The sequence below is a fragment of the Mauremys mutica genome, chromosome 9 (assembly GCF_020497125.1).
Source record: "Mauremys mutica isolate MM-2020 ecotype Southern chromosome 9, ASM2049712v1, whole genome shotgun sequence".
NCBI lineage: Eukaryota > Metazoa > Chordata > Testudines > Geoemydidae > Mauremys > Mauremys mutica.
The window spans coordinates 79,396,887-79,410,210 of record NC_059080.1 but is presented as its reverse complement, the minus strand read 5'-3'; the positions used below and the strand labels follow the sequence as shown (position 1 = coordinate 79,410,210).

The 13,324-nt window shown below is 41.4% G+C and overlaps 1 protein-coding gene across 3 annotated transcripts; it reads right to left on the bottom strand.

Annotated features, from left to right (window-relative positions):
• Positions 1-978: 978 nt before the first annotated feature.
• P2RY1 (purinergic receptor P2Y1) lies at positions 979-9,640 on the bottom strand. Of its 3 annotated transcripts, none has more exons than XR_006582274.1 (3): positions 9,512-9,640; positions 4,837-8,217; positions 979-4,778 (listed from the first exon to the last, which is right to left on the bottom strand). XR_006582274.1 is itself a non-coding variant. In XM_045030870.1 (2 exons), the coding sequence occupies exon 2, from the start codon at positions 8,145-8,147 to the stop codon at positions 7,056-7,058; it is 1,092 nt and encodes a 363-aa protein (XP_044886805.1). In that variant the 5' UTR covers positions 8,148-8,197; positions 9,512-9,527; the 3' UTR covers positions 979-7,055. The 3 variants fall into 3 exon arrangements, 1 of the variants encoding a protein (XP_044886805.1); XR_006582275.1 differs by having other exon boundaries at positions 979-3,770; positions 6,881-8,217; XM_045030870.1 differs by having other exon boundaries at positions 979-8,197; positions 9,512-9,527.
• Positions 9,641-13,324: the final 3,684 nt, after the last annotated feature.

Sequence of the window (13,324 nt, the reverse complement as noted above, 5' to 3'; positions counted from 1 at the left end):
ACAGTTATTGTGGTAAGTGAAAATTGAGGGTGATGAAGAGGTTTTGTACTGAATATACAGTGTGTAAGACTGGCAGATATTCAAGGTATATTAGGCCAGATTCTGATCTCAATTACGCTGGTGTATTCTCAGCAGAATCTCACCCACTGAAGTATTTTCTTTATTAGAAAGTAGGTTAAACCATTAAATGCTCTGTTGAATAAAATATTTTATTCAACTGACAATCATGCATAATAATTTATTCACTTGTCTTAAGCGTCAGTGGACCAGACAGGACCCTTTCAAGAACTTTCTGACTTTTGCAAATACTTTTGCAAATGATAATGATACTTTTGCAAATGATAATACTTTTGCAAATGATAATGATCCTCTCCCCCCCATAAGTGTGTACCTCTGTTTTAGGAATATCTTGTGAATTTTTAATTTATTGTAATAATATAGAAGGCAGCAAAACAGTGTTCATAATTTTATTGGGTTTTATTCAATCTGAAGTTGATAGGTACAATGCCAGTAACTCTGGTGGTTGCATTGCAGTTCTGTTGTCACTAAAAATAGTTACAGTTTCTATCACCATGCCTTACACAAAAACTGCATGCAAATGACACAGTGCTTTTTAGAAAATAGACAATCATTTTATTCATGACTTATGCACAACTAGTTTTTTTTGTTACTATTGATTTAACTCAACTACAGAACCTGAGAAGCTTAAATATTGAGTAACACTGTCTCCATAGGCAAGTCAAATTAAATGGCAGTACTAATCACAAGTTTTGGATACACTAAACAATATTAATCTCATAGAATTATAGAAAAATAAACATTTTCACATATGCACTTGAAACACACTGTAGTCCAAATTCACAAAACATTAAGCATGTAAATCACATTTTATTCCTTCATATTAGTTTGAAATGATGATGCCAATACAATTTACACCCCAGACGTAACATTTTGTAACAGAAATAGATTAAGTGGTCAAATTCTAAATGGTGACAAAAACATCTGGAGTTAAAAATAATACAGCAAATGTAAGAGTGATAAAATGCTGCAAGTCAAGCTACTATACTGTAGTTAAGGATTTTTTAGTGGTTCTCAGACAACTTCCTTGTGAGGGTCAAATTCTGCCCTCGAATATGCATGCAAGACTCCCATTAATTACATGTACAAGAAGTCAGCTGAATGAGCACTGGTTTGGAAATCAGAATCGTCCAAATTCTAATCCTGGCTCTGTTGCTGATTAACTGTATAGGCAATTTGCTTCACCTCTCTGTGTCAGTTTGCCTGTGTATAAAACAGGAATAACGATACCTACCTACATTAGAGAGGACTTAATGTTTGTATAACACCACACTGAACATGTAAGCTATTATATGAATGCTAGGTATTATTAGTGCTAGAACTTCCAGATATATTTCTGGGCATTGTGCCCACATATGTACTCAGAAGCCATGCTCATGAGCATGAAATAAATGTCTAGAGAGAACTGCAGGTAGAATTTACCCCATGGGGAAGCATATAGACTATCCAGCAAACTTTACTTGAGGCAGAAAGTGGACACTATAATGCTTGGATATTAATGTGTATTAATTTACCGTACATTTTTGGAAAATGGGCAAGATGTTAGGACTACTTCCTTTGGCTGTGAGGAACACGGGAGACCAAATAAAAGACTAAAGCAATATGGGGCAAAAATGCCCCAGAAGCAGTGGGAGTAAGCCAAGCCAGGATAGTATGTTTTCCCCTTTTTCTGTGCCTGGGACCCAGAGGAACTCCACTCACTTTTGGGGATAGGTGGTGAGTGAATAAAAGGAACAGCCATTTTACATAGCATGTGCCTCTCAGAATCCAGTGGAAATGCAGTGGACAAAAGGAGCAGGGGTTAATTCTCCACCCTGTGGTCTGCACTGTATCTTCTCCACAGAGGGGGAAAAATAGCACAAGCTCAGCTGGAATGACCAGTAGCAAACCCACTTCTCCTTAAGAACCCACGCTGCCAGATGGGAGGAGTGCTGGCCCTTGGCAGAGCTGTGGTGTACAGGTCCTGGGTCCCCTGCCTCCACTGTTCCCCCATTTTTCCTCATGAGGGAAGGATTCAGTGGCATCTTGGCTACAGGAAAATCCCTACCATGGGTTTAATGTTGCGATACTGTAATGCGACCCTTATTAATAAATAAAATAATAATATATGGAGATATACCTATCTCATAAAACTGGAAGGGACCTCAAAAGGTCATGGAGTCCAGTCCCCTGCCTTCACTAACAGGACCAACTATTATCCCTAATAGTTTTTATTATTTTTTTTTGCCTCAGATCCCTAAATGGCCCCCTCAAGGATTGAGCTTACAACTCTGGGTTTAGCAGGCTACTGCTCAACTCACTGAGCTATAACAACATTCTTATTATATGGTTCTATAAAATAATAACTCAATCCCAAATTCTGTCCTCAAATGCACATGGGAAGCTATCCCTAAATTCAATGGGCGTTACTCATGTGCATCCAGTGGCAAAATTTGGCACTTGGTGTCTTTAAAATTAAATTTTCATTAGGCTACTAATGCATAAACTGGACTTAAACCTGATAGTTTAAAAACAACAAATTTAAATACCCAAGATATCAAGCTATTGAAGTTTCTAAAGTGCCCACAGCCCACATACAGTAACTAGATTACAGTTGCTTCATTTTGTATTAGACATTATCCCTCCTGGGAGCACATGGGCATAAATGAGGCAACTTTGACCCTATGGAGCTACAAAATGCAAATATACCATGAACAGTCATTTGTTTCTGTATAGATCATTGTAGCTCTGTTTAGGTCAAATATTCATTTCTTTAAAAAGTAATTTTTTTTTTAAATAAAAAGTGTTTATCAAGAGCTTTTATGGATCTCTAAATAAATAAATATATATTTAGAAGACTACCAGCAAAGATGCCAAGAGAAAATAGCTGGCTCAAGGTTCAAGTCCAGCCCATCACACTAAAGAGTTAAGTCAGTACTGTTAGGAATACTTTGTGTAAGGAGGTGATTGCCTGAGTCCAGGTCCTAGTAAACAGGACTACAAAGCCCACAATTACCATTGTCACTAAATGGCATCATTCTCAGCAGTGTCAGCAAAGGTCTGAATGGAAATGAAAACTGTATTCGCCTCACATACCTAGAAGTGGTTCCACTAGGGTCAGCATGAGAGATGTTGTGAGAGGCAGTTTAGGGGATTTTCTCTGCTGATGCCAGTGCTGTGAAGAGCTGCAGGGGGGTCCTTTAGTCTCAAGGCCTGTCAGGCTGGTTACCTTTCACTACTATTAAATTTATTTTAATAAGATTACGTCCCAAATGGCAGTAGTGTTTACCAATATATTTGGCAAATTCCCCCAGGAGCTATGCAACACTGAGCAAGAAAACAATTTATTTCTGGTCCCATGACATCCAGCCCAGATCCTCCTCGGATGTGATTACCCAACACACACCATGCTGTGATGTTGCAGGTACAAAGTAGTCATGCTGGAGCACTGAGTTAGAGTCACTCTTGTTATCCTGTGCCATGATTTTGTAGTAGCTCTATCTACTCTGAGGCGCAGAATGTGTGCCAAATATCTTAATGTTAAAAAAAAAAAAGTGGGGACTTAACGTGAGATTCTGTGGACCAGCTCCATGTTCCAGCTGAACTCAGTGGTGGCTGTGGTAGTTGTGTCATCTCAGAATGGTGCATGTCAGGGACTCACATCAGAATAGGATGGAGGTACTGGTTGTTGGTAGTTCTGAATGTCACAGGACCTGAAAGAAGGAAAATAGAATAAGTTTTAAGATAAAAATGTACTTAATGCCCCTCCTAACTGCACCATGGAAACTTCCAGGGCATAACTGAGCTAAAGTTACTGGAACGAGGTGTCTTGCCTCTGCAAGTCACCTTTAAAAAATAATCCTGATTACATACAATATTACCACAATGGACAATAGTGAGATATTGGGCTGGTCTCTTAAGTGAGTATATGCAGGCAAGATGATTCAAAATTAACTTTCCACTGTTGTGTGGAAGGCACAGAAACAGTCCATGTTTGGAAACCAGTGTGCTGTAGGGAGAATGGTGTACCCCACAAAGGAGCAGAGCGGCGGGCATTCTGCCACTTAAGGAGGGTAAATACTGCCTTTGAGTTTCCCATGGAGTTGTGCAGATCCTCCCTGCCCCTCATTATGAGCTGTACCTATGTCTTACAATTGTATCCCTAAAATTTTGTTGCTGCTCTTGATTTTTAAGGTCTAATATACATTAATGAATAGCCAATATGGTTTAGCATAGTTTTGATACACATTTAAAAAGTAAAAGTGGGTTGATTATATATTTTTTTAAAGTATCTAAATACAGACTTTTCTGAATCTGAGAATTGAGTATGTGTGTTTCATGCTTCAAAAAGTTCCTAATTAGTGCAACATTTTATTCCCTAATTGAAGGAAAAAAGAAAGACCACAAAACTGTGAAAATAACATGATTTTAAACCCATAAAAATCCATTCATTGCACAATCTGTAAATCCATTCTGACACTATCCTTAATTCATCTGCCAAGCACACCAGTTACACACCATGTACTGTGGGGCTGATTCTCATTCTCTGGCAGCATAAAGGAGCCTTAGGCTTTGTCTCCACTAACACTTTTGTCAGCAAAATTTTTGTCAGTCAGGGGTGTGAAAATGGATAAGTTTCACAGACAAAAGTGCCTGTGTGGACAGAGCTATGTCGGTGGGAGAGCTCTCTCCCACTGGCATAGAGTAGCTACACAGGAGACCTTACAGCAGCTCAGCTACAGCGCATAGCTGTGCCACCGTAAGGTCTCTAAGGTAGACTTGGCCTTATAAATGAGAACCAAGGTCTGTACATTCAACAAAGTTTTGTCACAAAGAGGAACATTAGCCTTGATTTTTTGCATTTGCTCTACATTTTCTTGGATTTATAGGATTAAATGAGATTTTTAGCATTACTGTAAAATATTATGCTTGCTAAACAGTAGCTTAATTTAGGTGTAGACTGCACATCAACAGCAAATGGTAATCCAAAATGTCTTGCAGCGCTGGATCTGAGAGTTTATTATAAAAGATGTTCCATTAGAGTACAATTACAACAATTCAAACATGCCATTCAATTTTTTCCATTAATGCTCAATTATGAAAATATGAAAACAGAATCATTTAAAATGTTATTAAACAACACTTCACATTTGTACTTAGTCTTCCAATAAATAAGTTAAATAAATAGTTTTTGCAGGTTAAGTAGTTTTATATTTCTGAATGTAAGCTGCTTAACAATTTAGTCAAGAGATATCTAGAGCTATTCATTTTCTGCATGTAGACAGTCCTTGGAAATTAATAAGCAAGATAGAAATAGTTTATTTTTATTCCTAGTATAAAGTTTGTGGGAGCTGAGGATTTGTTAAAACCATTTACTGATTACATATCACACCATTTTGTGCACCAGATTCAATAATACTTTCAGACACATTTCAAACAATATCTATGTGAAATAAATAAGGTTCTGTTCCCCACAGATTCTGTCTGTGCTCAACTCCTCACTGACTGATGCATTACACAATGTATTATTCTGCCCAATTTTAGGTGACCATTTTACACATTTGCGTGAGACAAATTATGAAGGTATCCACTCCCCAGCATGAAATTATTGGCAGTGTATTGCAACATTTTGTTGATACAGTAATTCTTTATTCACAGTAAAAAAAAATGAAGTTTATCTTTTTTTTTCTCCTGATTCCAACAAATATTGTTCTTTAACCCATTTTGATAAGAATTTGCCTGGGAAACAGCTTGTGTTATCACACAAGATAAGAAAGTGAAAAATGCTTGTACCAAATGAAGGTTAAGATAAAAGCCAGAGATATTTGAATTATGTGGATAAAAATTGAAGTGTTTTCAATAATAGAGTTTGTTACCCATAAGAGAATTCACACAAACTTCCAGCATCAGATGCTGAGTGTCAGAGCAGCAGTGAAGTATTGGCCAAAATTTGTAACTCTAAAGAGCAAGCCTCTTCCAAATCTATAAATTTGGTCCTGCCATTTGCCCAAGCAGAGCCCATTCCTGCAGTCCTTATTCAGGTCCATTATTTGGTTCTTTCCACTGAAGACAATGAGGGTTTTACTTCAGCAACGACTAAAATATTGGATATTTAGATATACAGTGCCAATTTTTGTACTCAGATTTGTAGGTGATATCTACACTCAAAATGTACTGCGATTGTGCGTGCATAGGTAGCTGCTTGCACAAAAAGCAAAATAGACAGTCTCTGTGCAAACATCCGGGTGAAATTCTGGCCCCTCTAAAATCAATAGCATTGACTTCAACATTGCCAAAATTTCACCCTTAGTTTTCACGTACAATCACAATAATTTGTGAGGGTCATAATACACATGGGCCTGGAACCTATCCTTATAGGAATCAAGTCTTCAGAAAAGATAGAACCAGAAAGGGCACCACTGAGCTACCAAAATATTATCATTTGTTCCAAAAGTAGAAGATACAGAAATCACAAGATAATGTTCAAGATTGCTGCATCATGATCTTAATGTAAACAATTTTTTACAGTGTAAGTGTAAAAGAAGAGGCTATGGATGGAAGTATGGACAGAGGCCCAGAAAAGAAGTTTATTTTTCTTGGAGATTTAATTTTTTTTAAATCTGTTATTATTAATGGAGAGAAAAGAATTAATAACAGCAGCACATTTGAAACTATTTTTCCTCTATGGGATTTGTTTTGTCTTATTTTATTTGACACCAATCAGGAAGATATACTATTGTGAGCATTTTTTTAAAAAAAAGGTAAAAACAGAAATCTGATGCATTTTTCCCCCCCATTAAGATTAAATTTTTTTTACACTTACTTTGCTTAAGTTCTCCTTAAATTCACAAAATGAGACACCCCCAACACAAAAAGAGCAAGCTTGCTGGCCAGTTCAGTAGATTTTTCCCAAACAGTCATGGCACTAGAGCATCTAAGTGTGTTAAAAACGGAAAGTTTTGTTTTGTTTTTTGCAACTGCTTGCAAATCTTTTCCATTCACATACTCGTGTCTCCATTCACTTTATATTCTGCTAAAATATTGAGAGTCACTTCCTCGCTTTTTGATTGCACATTGAGCTCACTTCTTCTAGACGCTTTTCTGGTTGCCCTTGAAAGTCTACTTCGAAAGGTATCACCTGCCAAAAAATACAGAATAGGATCTACACAGCTGTTGAGACTAGCTAACCCCCTTGTCACTTGGTAAGTGGCATATACTTTGTCATTGAAGGCACACATTTGTGGAGTCTGAAAATCCAGTCTGGCTCTTAGATTCAATGTCTTCATCACATGAAAGGGAAGATAAGACACGGCAAAGACCATCAACACAATAATAACCAGGTAAATTGATTTTCTCCTAAGAGGAGAATTGTCCAAATCCTTGTAAATCAAAGCTTTCACTATTAGTCCGTAACAACCAAGAATCAATATGAATGGGATGCAGAATATAAACACAGTGGTGCACATGCTGTAAATGAAGTAACTTCTCAGATAATCATCAGTTGTAGTATCATAACAGGTAATGGTTTTATTTTTCCTTAGCCCAGTTCCAGAGTAGAACAATATAGGAGAAATCCCAGCTACAACAATGATCCAAACAAGGGTACTGATGTAAACAGCATTCTTTTTCTTCAGCCTCCCAAGTGATTTCAAAGGATACACTACCCCTGTGTATCTGTGCACACTGATGCAAGTCAGAAACAAAATGCTGCCATACAGGTTCACATGGAAGATGAACCGTTGCAGTTTGCACATGATATCTCCAAAGATCCAGTCAGTTTTATTGAAGTAATAAAAGATGAGGGCAGGGAGTGTCAAGACATACAAGAAATCAGCTAATGCCAGATTAAACATGTAAACTGAGATGCCACTCCAAGGCCTCATGTGGAAAACAAACATCCAGATCGCCACACTATTGCCCAGGAATCCAGAGATAAAGACTAGAATGTAGACAGTGGGCAGGTAATAGAACTGGAAGCCGGTTTTGGTTAGGGAACATTTGGTAGTGGCATTTCCTAGAGTCCAGCCAGTGTTTGACAGAATGTTGGTTTCAGTCCCATTCAAAACAGCTGAAAAGAGGACTTCAGTCATGATCTCTCCACTAAAGTCAGACAGGTCTGGGGGTAAAGCAGCAACTGTCTCTGGGGGGACAAGAAAGCATCTAAAACAAAAAGGCAAAGAAAGACCCAGTTGGAACCTAGAATTTTTTGTTGTTGCTTTTATTCAAACATTGTCAGATGAAGAATCCATGTACACTTGTTCAATTTTATGCATCAATCATTCAATTATTTTTCTCCCTTCAGTTTAAGTCAGCACAGGGCATGAACTTTTTCTATTAAATATTTAAACCTGCCAAGTGTCACGCTTGGACATGACACAGGCACCCTCCCTCACCCCCAGTGAAGACTGCCAGCATCCCTAATGGAATTTAACACATCCAGGTGGGCTGCTGGGAGTCAACAGGGTCCTGCTACAGATCCTTCTCCTCCTCCCTGCCACCAGGAGCTACAGTACAACAGGGGGGTCTTCTGGGAGCCAGGCCAACTCTCCTCTCCCTCCCTTGTTACTCCCCTTGCTAGACCCCAGCTGACATGAATCTGGCATGAGCAAAGAGGAAACAGTGAGGGTAAGGAGGAAGTGGCAGCTGCACCAGTGCCCCAAGGACAGGCATCAGGGGTTGTCAGTGTTGATGGGGAGATGATGGAGTGGGGGTACAGACTGCATTGGGAGTAGAAAGGGACAGGAACTGAAAGAGGGAAATGAAGCAGGCAGGAGCCAAAGTAGGGGAAAGGGGTGGGAGACACAAGGGAGGGATTAGAAACCGGCAGAAGAGGGGCTGACTGTGGCAAAGGAGGAAAGGGTGTCAGAGAAGGGAACAGGGGCTCAATAGAAGAGGGAGAGAATGGGCCAAACGGGGACAAGCTGAAGGAGGCTAATGGGGGGAAGAGAAGGGCAGCCTAGGGGAGGCTAAAGGGGGCAGTGGCGGAAGAGGGAGGCTGCTCCAGGTTCCCGCCCAAAGCAGTGATTTATATTGCCCCCTTGGGGTAAGCCTAGAGCCCCCTCCCCCCGAGGGACTCCGCTCCCCCGGGCAATCTCGCAGAGCTTCCGCTCTTCCGCCTTCCATCCACCTCAGGCTTCGGGCTACCCCCAAACTCCCCCCTCCGGGACCCCTTTAAGCGACCCCCTGCCCCGCAGCTCCGTCCACCTGCCCTGGCCTGGCCGCCCGGCCACCCCTGGCTCCTTCTCCCTCCGCGGGGAGGACGCAGAGTCCCGCTCCCGTCTCGGCGCACGAGGGAAGCCGGGGCGGGCTCGGGGCAGCCGCGCCAAACTTGTGGGCGCTGGCGGTGCCGCCCCGCGTGAGCGCGCCGGGGCAGGGCGAAGCAGCGGCCAACTTGCCCCGAGCGCCCGGGTCGCTCCCCGCCCCGGGCACCGCCGCGCTCCCTGGGCGACCCTACCTTCCCGGCAGCTCAGCGGGTCCGCGCCTCGGGGATCCGGCCCCCGCCCTGCCGCCGCCTGCTCGGCCGCTCCGGAAGGCAGGAGAAGGGGCGCCCGGGGGGCGGCATGTGCCTCTCCCTCCCCGCGCCGCCTGGGAGCGCAGGTCCCCGCCGTGCCACCTTGAAGACTCGCCGCGGCGCCGCTCGGCACTAGGCGAGGGCGGAGGGAGCGGGAGGCGGGAGCGGGCTGAGGAGCAGAGTTCAGCCTCCTTAGGCGGCGGCGGAGCCGGGAGTGGCCGCCACCCACTCAGCCCCAGCCCAATCGCCGGCTCCGCTCCGGCCCCCCTCCGCTCCAAGCCCGGGAACAGGGGACGGAGCGCAGCACGCAGCAGCGGCTCCGGGAGAAGCTGCTTTCTCACGGGCGCGTGTTAGCTCAGCCCCACGTACCCTCCCTGCTGACACCCAGAGCGCTGTTGGGGGGTGCGAGGGGGGAGAGACTAGAGAGAGCAGGGAAGGACCCAGCAGTTATGGTTAGTTTCCTTGACCAGCTGGCTGTAGCTTTCCGAAGTGGGAAGGGAGCGCACCAACCAAGTGCCTGACACCCGAGAGAGTTGTTCTGCTACAAACCGCAGCCATCCCTACAGACACAGAGCCGCACATAGACGGAAATCCGCGCAGTCACCTTTTCAGAGATAGTTACACGCAGAGACACCCCCCCCCCCACACACACACACACCTTTACTAGCATCTACGTTAATAGTAAACCGCATTTTTGGCATGACCATGTGTCATTTTATCACAGCTCTATTTAACGCGATTACACACATGCATAACTTCAACCATAGCCAGACTCTCACACTGATGTACGATAACCCTCTCAGAGGCACTGACAGATAGAGCACTGACACCCATTCTCACACACTAACGCTCATTTACATACCCATAGGCACAGAACTACTCGGACAGGTGGGAACAAAACACCCCCTTTCAGGAGGCAGATGTAGAGAGAACATAGGCAGACAACGGCTCCCTATTAAACAAATGGGGCTTTTTTTTTGTCCTTTGGATTTGACTCTGTTCATGCCTTGGTTGTTTGACAGTCGGGGAAAGATTCAGATTCATTCTTACCAGATGTGTGATTCTTCTAAGACCCGGAGACTTCTAAAAGTCTCTTTATTCATCTTAAAAGATTTGTAATTTTTGTCTTCAGTGAAACTTTTGAAGTATTAGTCTACGATGGAAATGCCTGGAAAAAATAATTTACAGGTACCGACTGTAAACAAAATACAGTATCAGCAGTCCTAGAAGTAAATGGTATGTTGGTCTCTAGTTTAACTTTGTGCACCAAGCACTTACTTTACTTTTCCAAAGTAACCTACCGTGTATTTTCTAGGTCAGAATGTTATTTTGTTTCCTTAACAAAACAGAATGAACTGGTTTCAGCCATCTGGTTTCTTGCTCCTGTGTTAGTAAACTGTGTGATGTGATACATACTACAGTCACATCGCTGCTAACTTGAAATACAGCCATAGTTTAGCACTATTACTATTTCTTGCATTATTTATGTATACAATTTTCAAACGTGAAAGTCTCTCCAAATTACATAACTAATTTATTGAGAAAGCTTAGTAGGGAAACCATCCAAATGCTCTGTGTCTCCAGGAATACACAAATGAATGCAGAGAGGAATTTTAAATTGATCACTTCTGAGAGTAAGTTACACAAAAATATAGTTTAAGCAATGTTTTGTTTCTGAATGATAGAACCTTTTGCTTTCTATACATTTTGGTGAGTTGTTTGGTTTTTTTATTATTATTATTATTTTGGTTTCTCTTTTGCAACATTTCAGTAGCTACAGACTTACTACTTTAAAGCTTTCCCCCCCTCCATTTTATCCCAAATAAGGGAACATCTGAATAGTATGTACCATAAAAGTATAGTCTCATCTTACAAAATTGTTCATTGGTGTCCTCTCATTTAAAATGTTAGCAAAGATCTCATAACCACAGTGTTCCCACAAGAGAACCTACCCACCATGCTGGTTTAGAAATGAGATTACTGCTTTCATAAGAGGATAAAATAAACTGTTCAGTCTTGTAGTTGAATAAAGACTTGGATTGTTGCTTTAGGGGGAAAACAATGCAATGCTAATAGCATGCTAAAAGTCTTTTAAAATTGCCTATTTACTGTTTTACTATTAGTGATTTCATTAGTCACATTAGTGATAAAGGTTTTGTAATAAATATCAATCTATCTAGCACTGTAAATTTACACAGCATTTTAGTGGTTAGAGTCAGTTATAGTTTAGTTAGGTAGGTGCCGTGCAAACCTTCCTACATACATCAACCAAAACAGACGTCATGCCTGACAGCAATTTCCCTCTTTTCCAGTCTAGAGCAAACTGTGAATCATACCAAACAGTTGTAGTTTAGTAATATCAGCAAATATACTGCGAGAACTAAAATCCATTGTCATGTGTTACCTAAGCAGTGTTTTAAGTTCTGAATTCTAAAGGCGAAAGGCATTAACTGTGCATTAACTCAGTGTCCCATAACCACCAATTAAAAGAAAATGTTTTAAAAATTCTTACCCATAACTGAAATACTGTAAGTGCTTACAGGGCTTCAGCTATGCTCTGAGTGTGCATCACTGACAAACTGCCAGTGTAATGAATAGTCTTGAAGACTGAAATACATCAACATTTTATTTAATGATAAATTTAAAAAACCTAAATATAATGGAATTGAAGTACATATACTGGAAATACAATTACTAACAGTGTATCAATAACAATATAAATAAATTAATGTAGAACAATCATCCTTTCTGCTCATAGTTAGAGGTGATGAAAGGGATATGAGGCTCAAATCCTGACCCCACTGAAGCCAGTCACAAAACTCCATTGACTTCAATAGGGCATGAGTTCATCCCAAGTATGTAAGAGGAAGAAAGAAGTGTATGTAGTAATATTCCTTAAGAAAACATGGAAGCTACTATTTATAAACAATGAGTGTTTGAGATTCTATGCACCAAATTAATCTTTAATTCGACTTTATTAGAGATGATTAAGGTATTAGGCTCTGCTTCCCCTAAAACACAAGTGGCTTCTTTTCACAGCATCATCTCATTTGAGAACTGTAAAAATTACTGTGGAATTTCCCATAGACCGTGGTGTTAGACATATTAAAATTTGTATTATGGGAGCGCTTAGAGATTCCTACTTAGATTTGAGCCCCATTGTGCTGGGCATTGTCCAACCACACCGTAAGAGACAATCCCCTACCTCAATGAGCTTATGGTCTAAGCCTACAAGACAGGCAGAAAAGGAAAATGCAAGGACATCATTCAGCATTACTGTCAATGGAAACCTGCTTTGCACCTTCTGCCACCTCTATGGAGGATATGGCATGATCACAAGCTGAGGGAGTAATGGGTCCTGGGGTTGCTGTATTGCCAGGGAGGACTGGAAGAGGCTGGCAGTTAGCACAGATGGATATTGCTCTACTCAGATGGAGACAGACCTACAAGACATTTGAGGGTATTGATGGGGCTACCCCCATATACATACACCTGGTCACTCTACAGAACGCCAACACTAGCCACGAACACCTGACACCTCAGAAATGCTGCAGGTTTAAATTTGTGGAATTCTGCCTCCCCTATTGGATTTTTCTGCTAATGGACATGATCTGTCCCCATGTCAATCCATAGATACCATTATTTCAAATATCAGAGGGGTAGCCGTGTTAGTCTGGTTCTGTAGAAGCAGCAAAGAATCCTGTGGCACCTTATAGACTAACAGACGTTTTGCAGCATGAGCTTTCGTGGGTGAAT

Excerpts from the sequence above, each read along its gene's own strand:
- P2RY1 (XM_045030870.1), bottom strand. The coding sequence starts at position 8,147 with ATGACTGAAGTCCTCTTTTCAGCTGTTTTGAATGGGACTGAAACCAAC.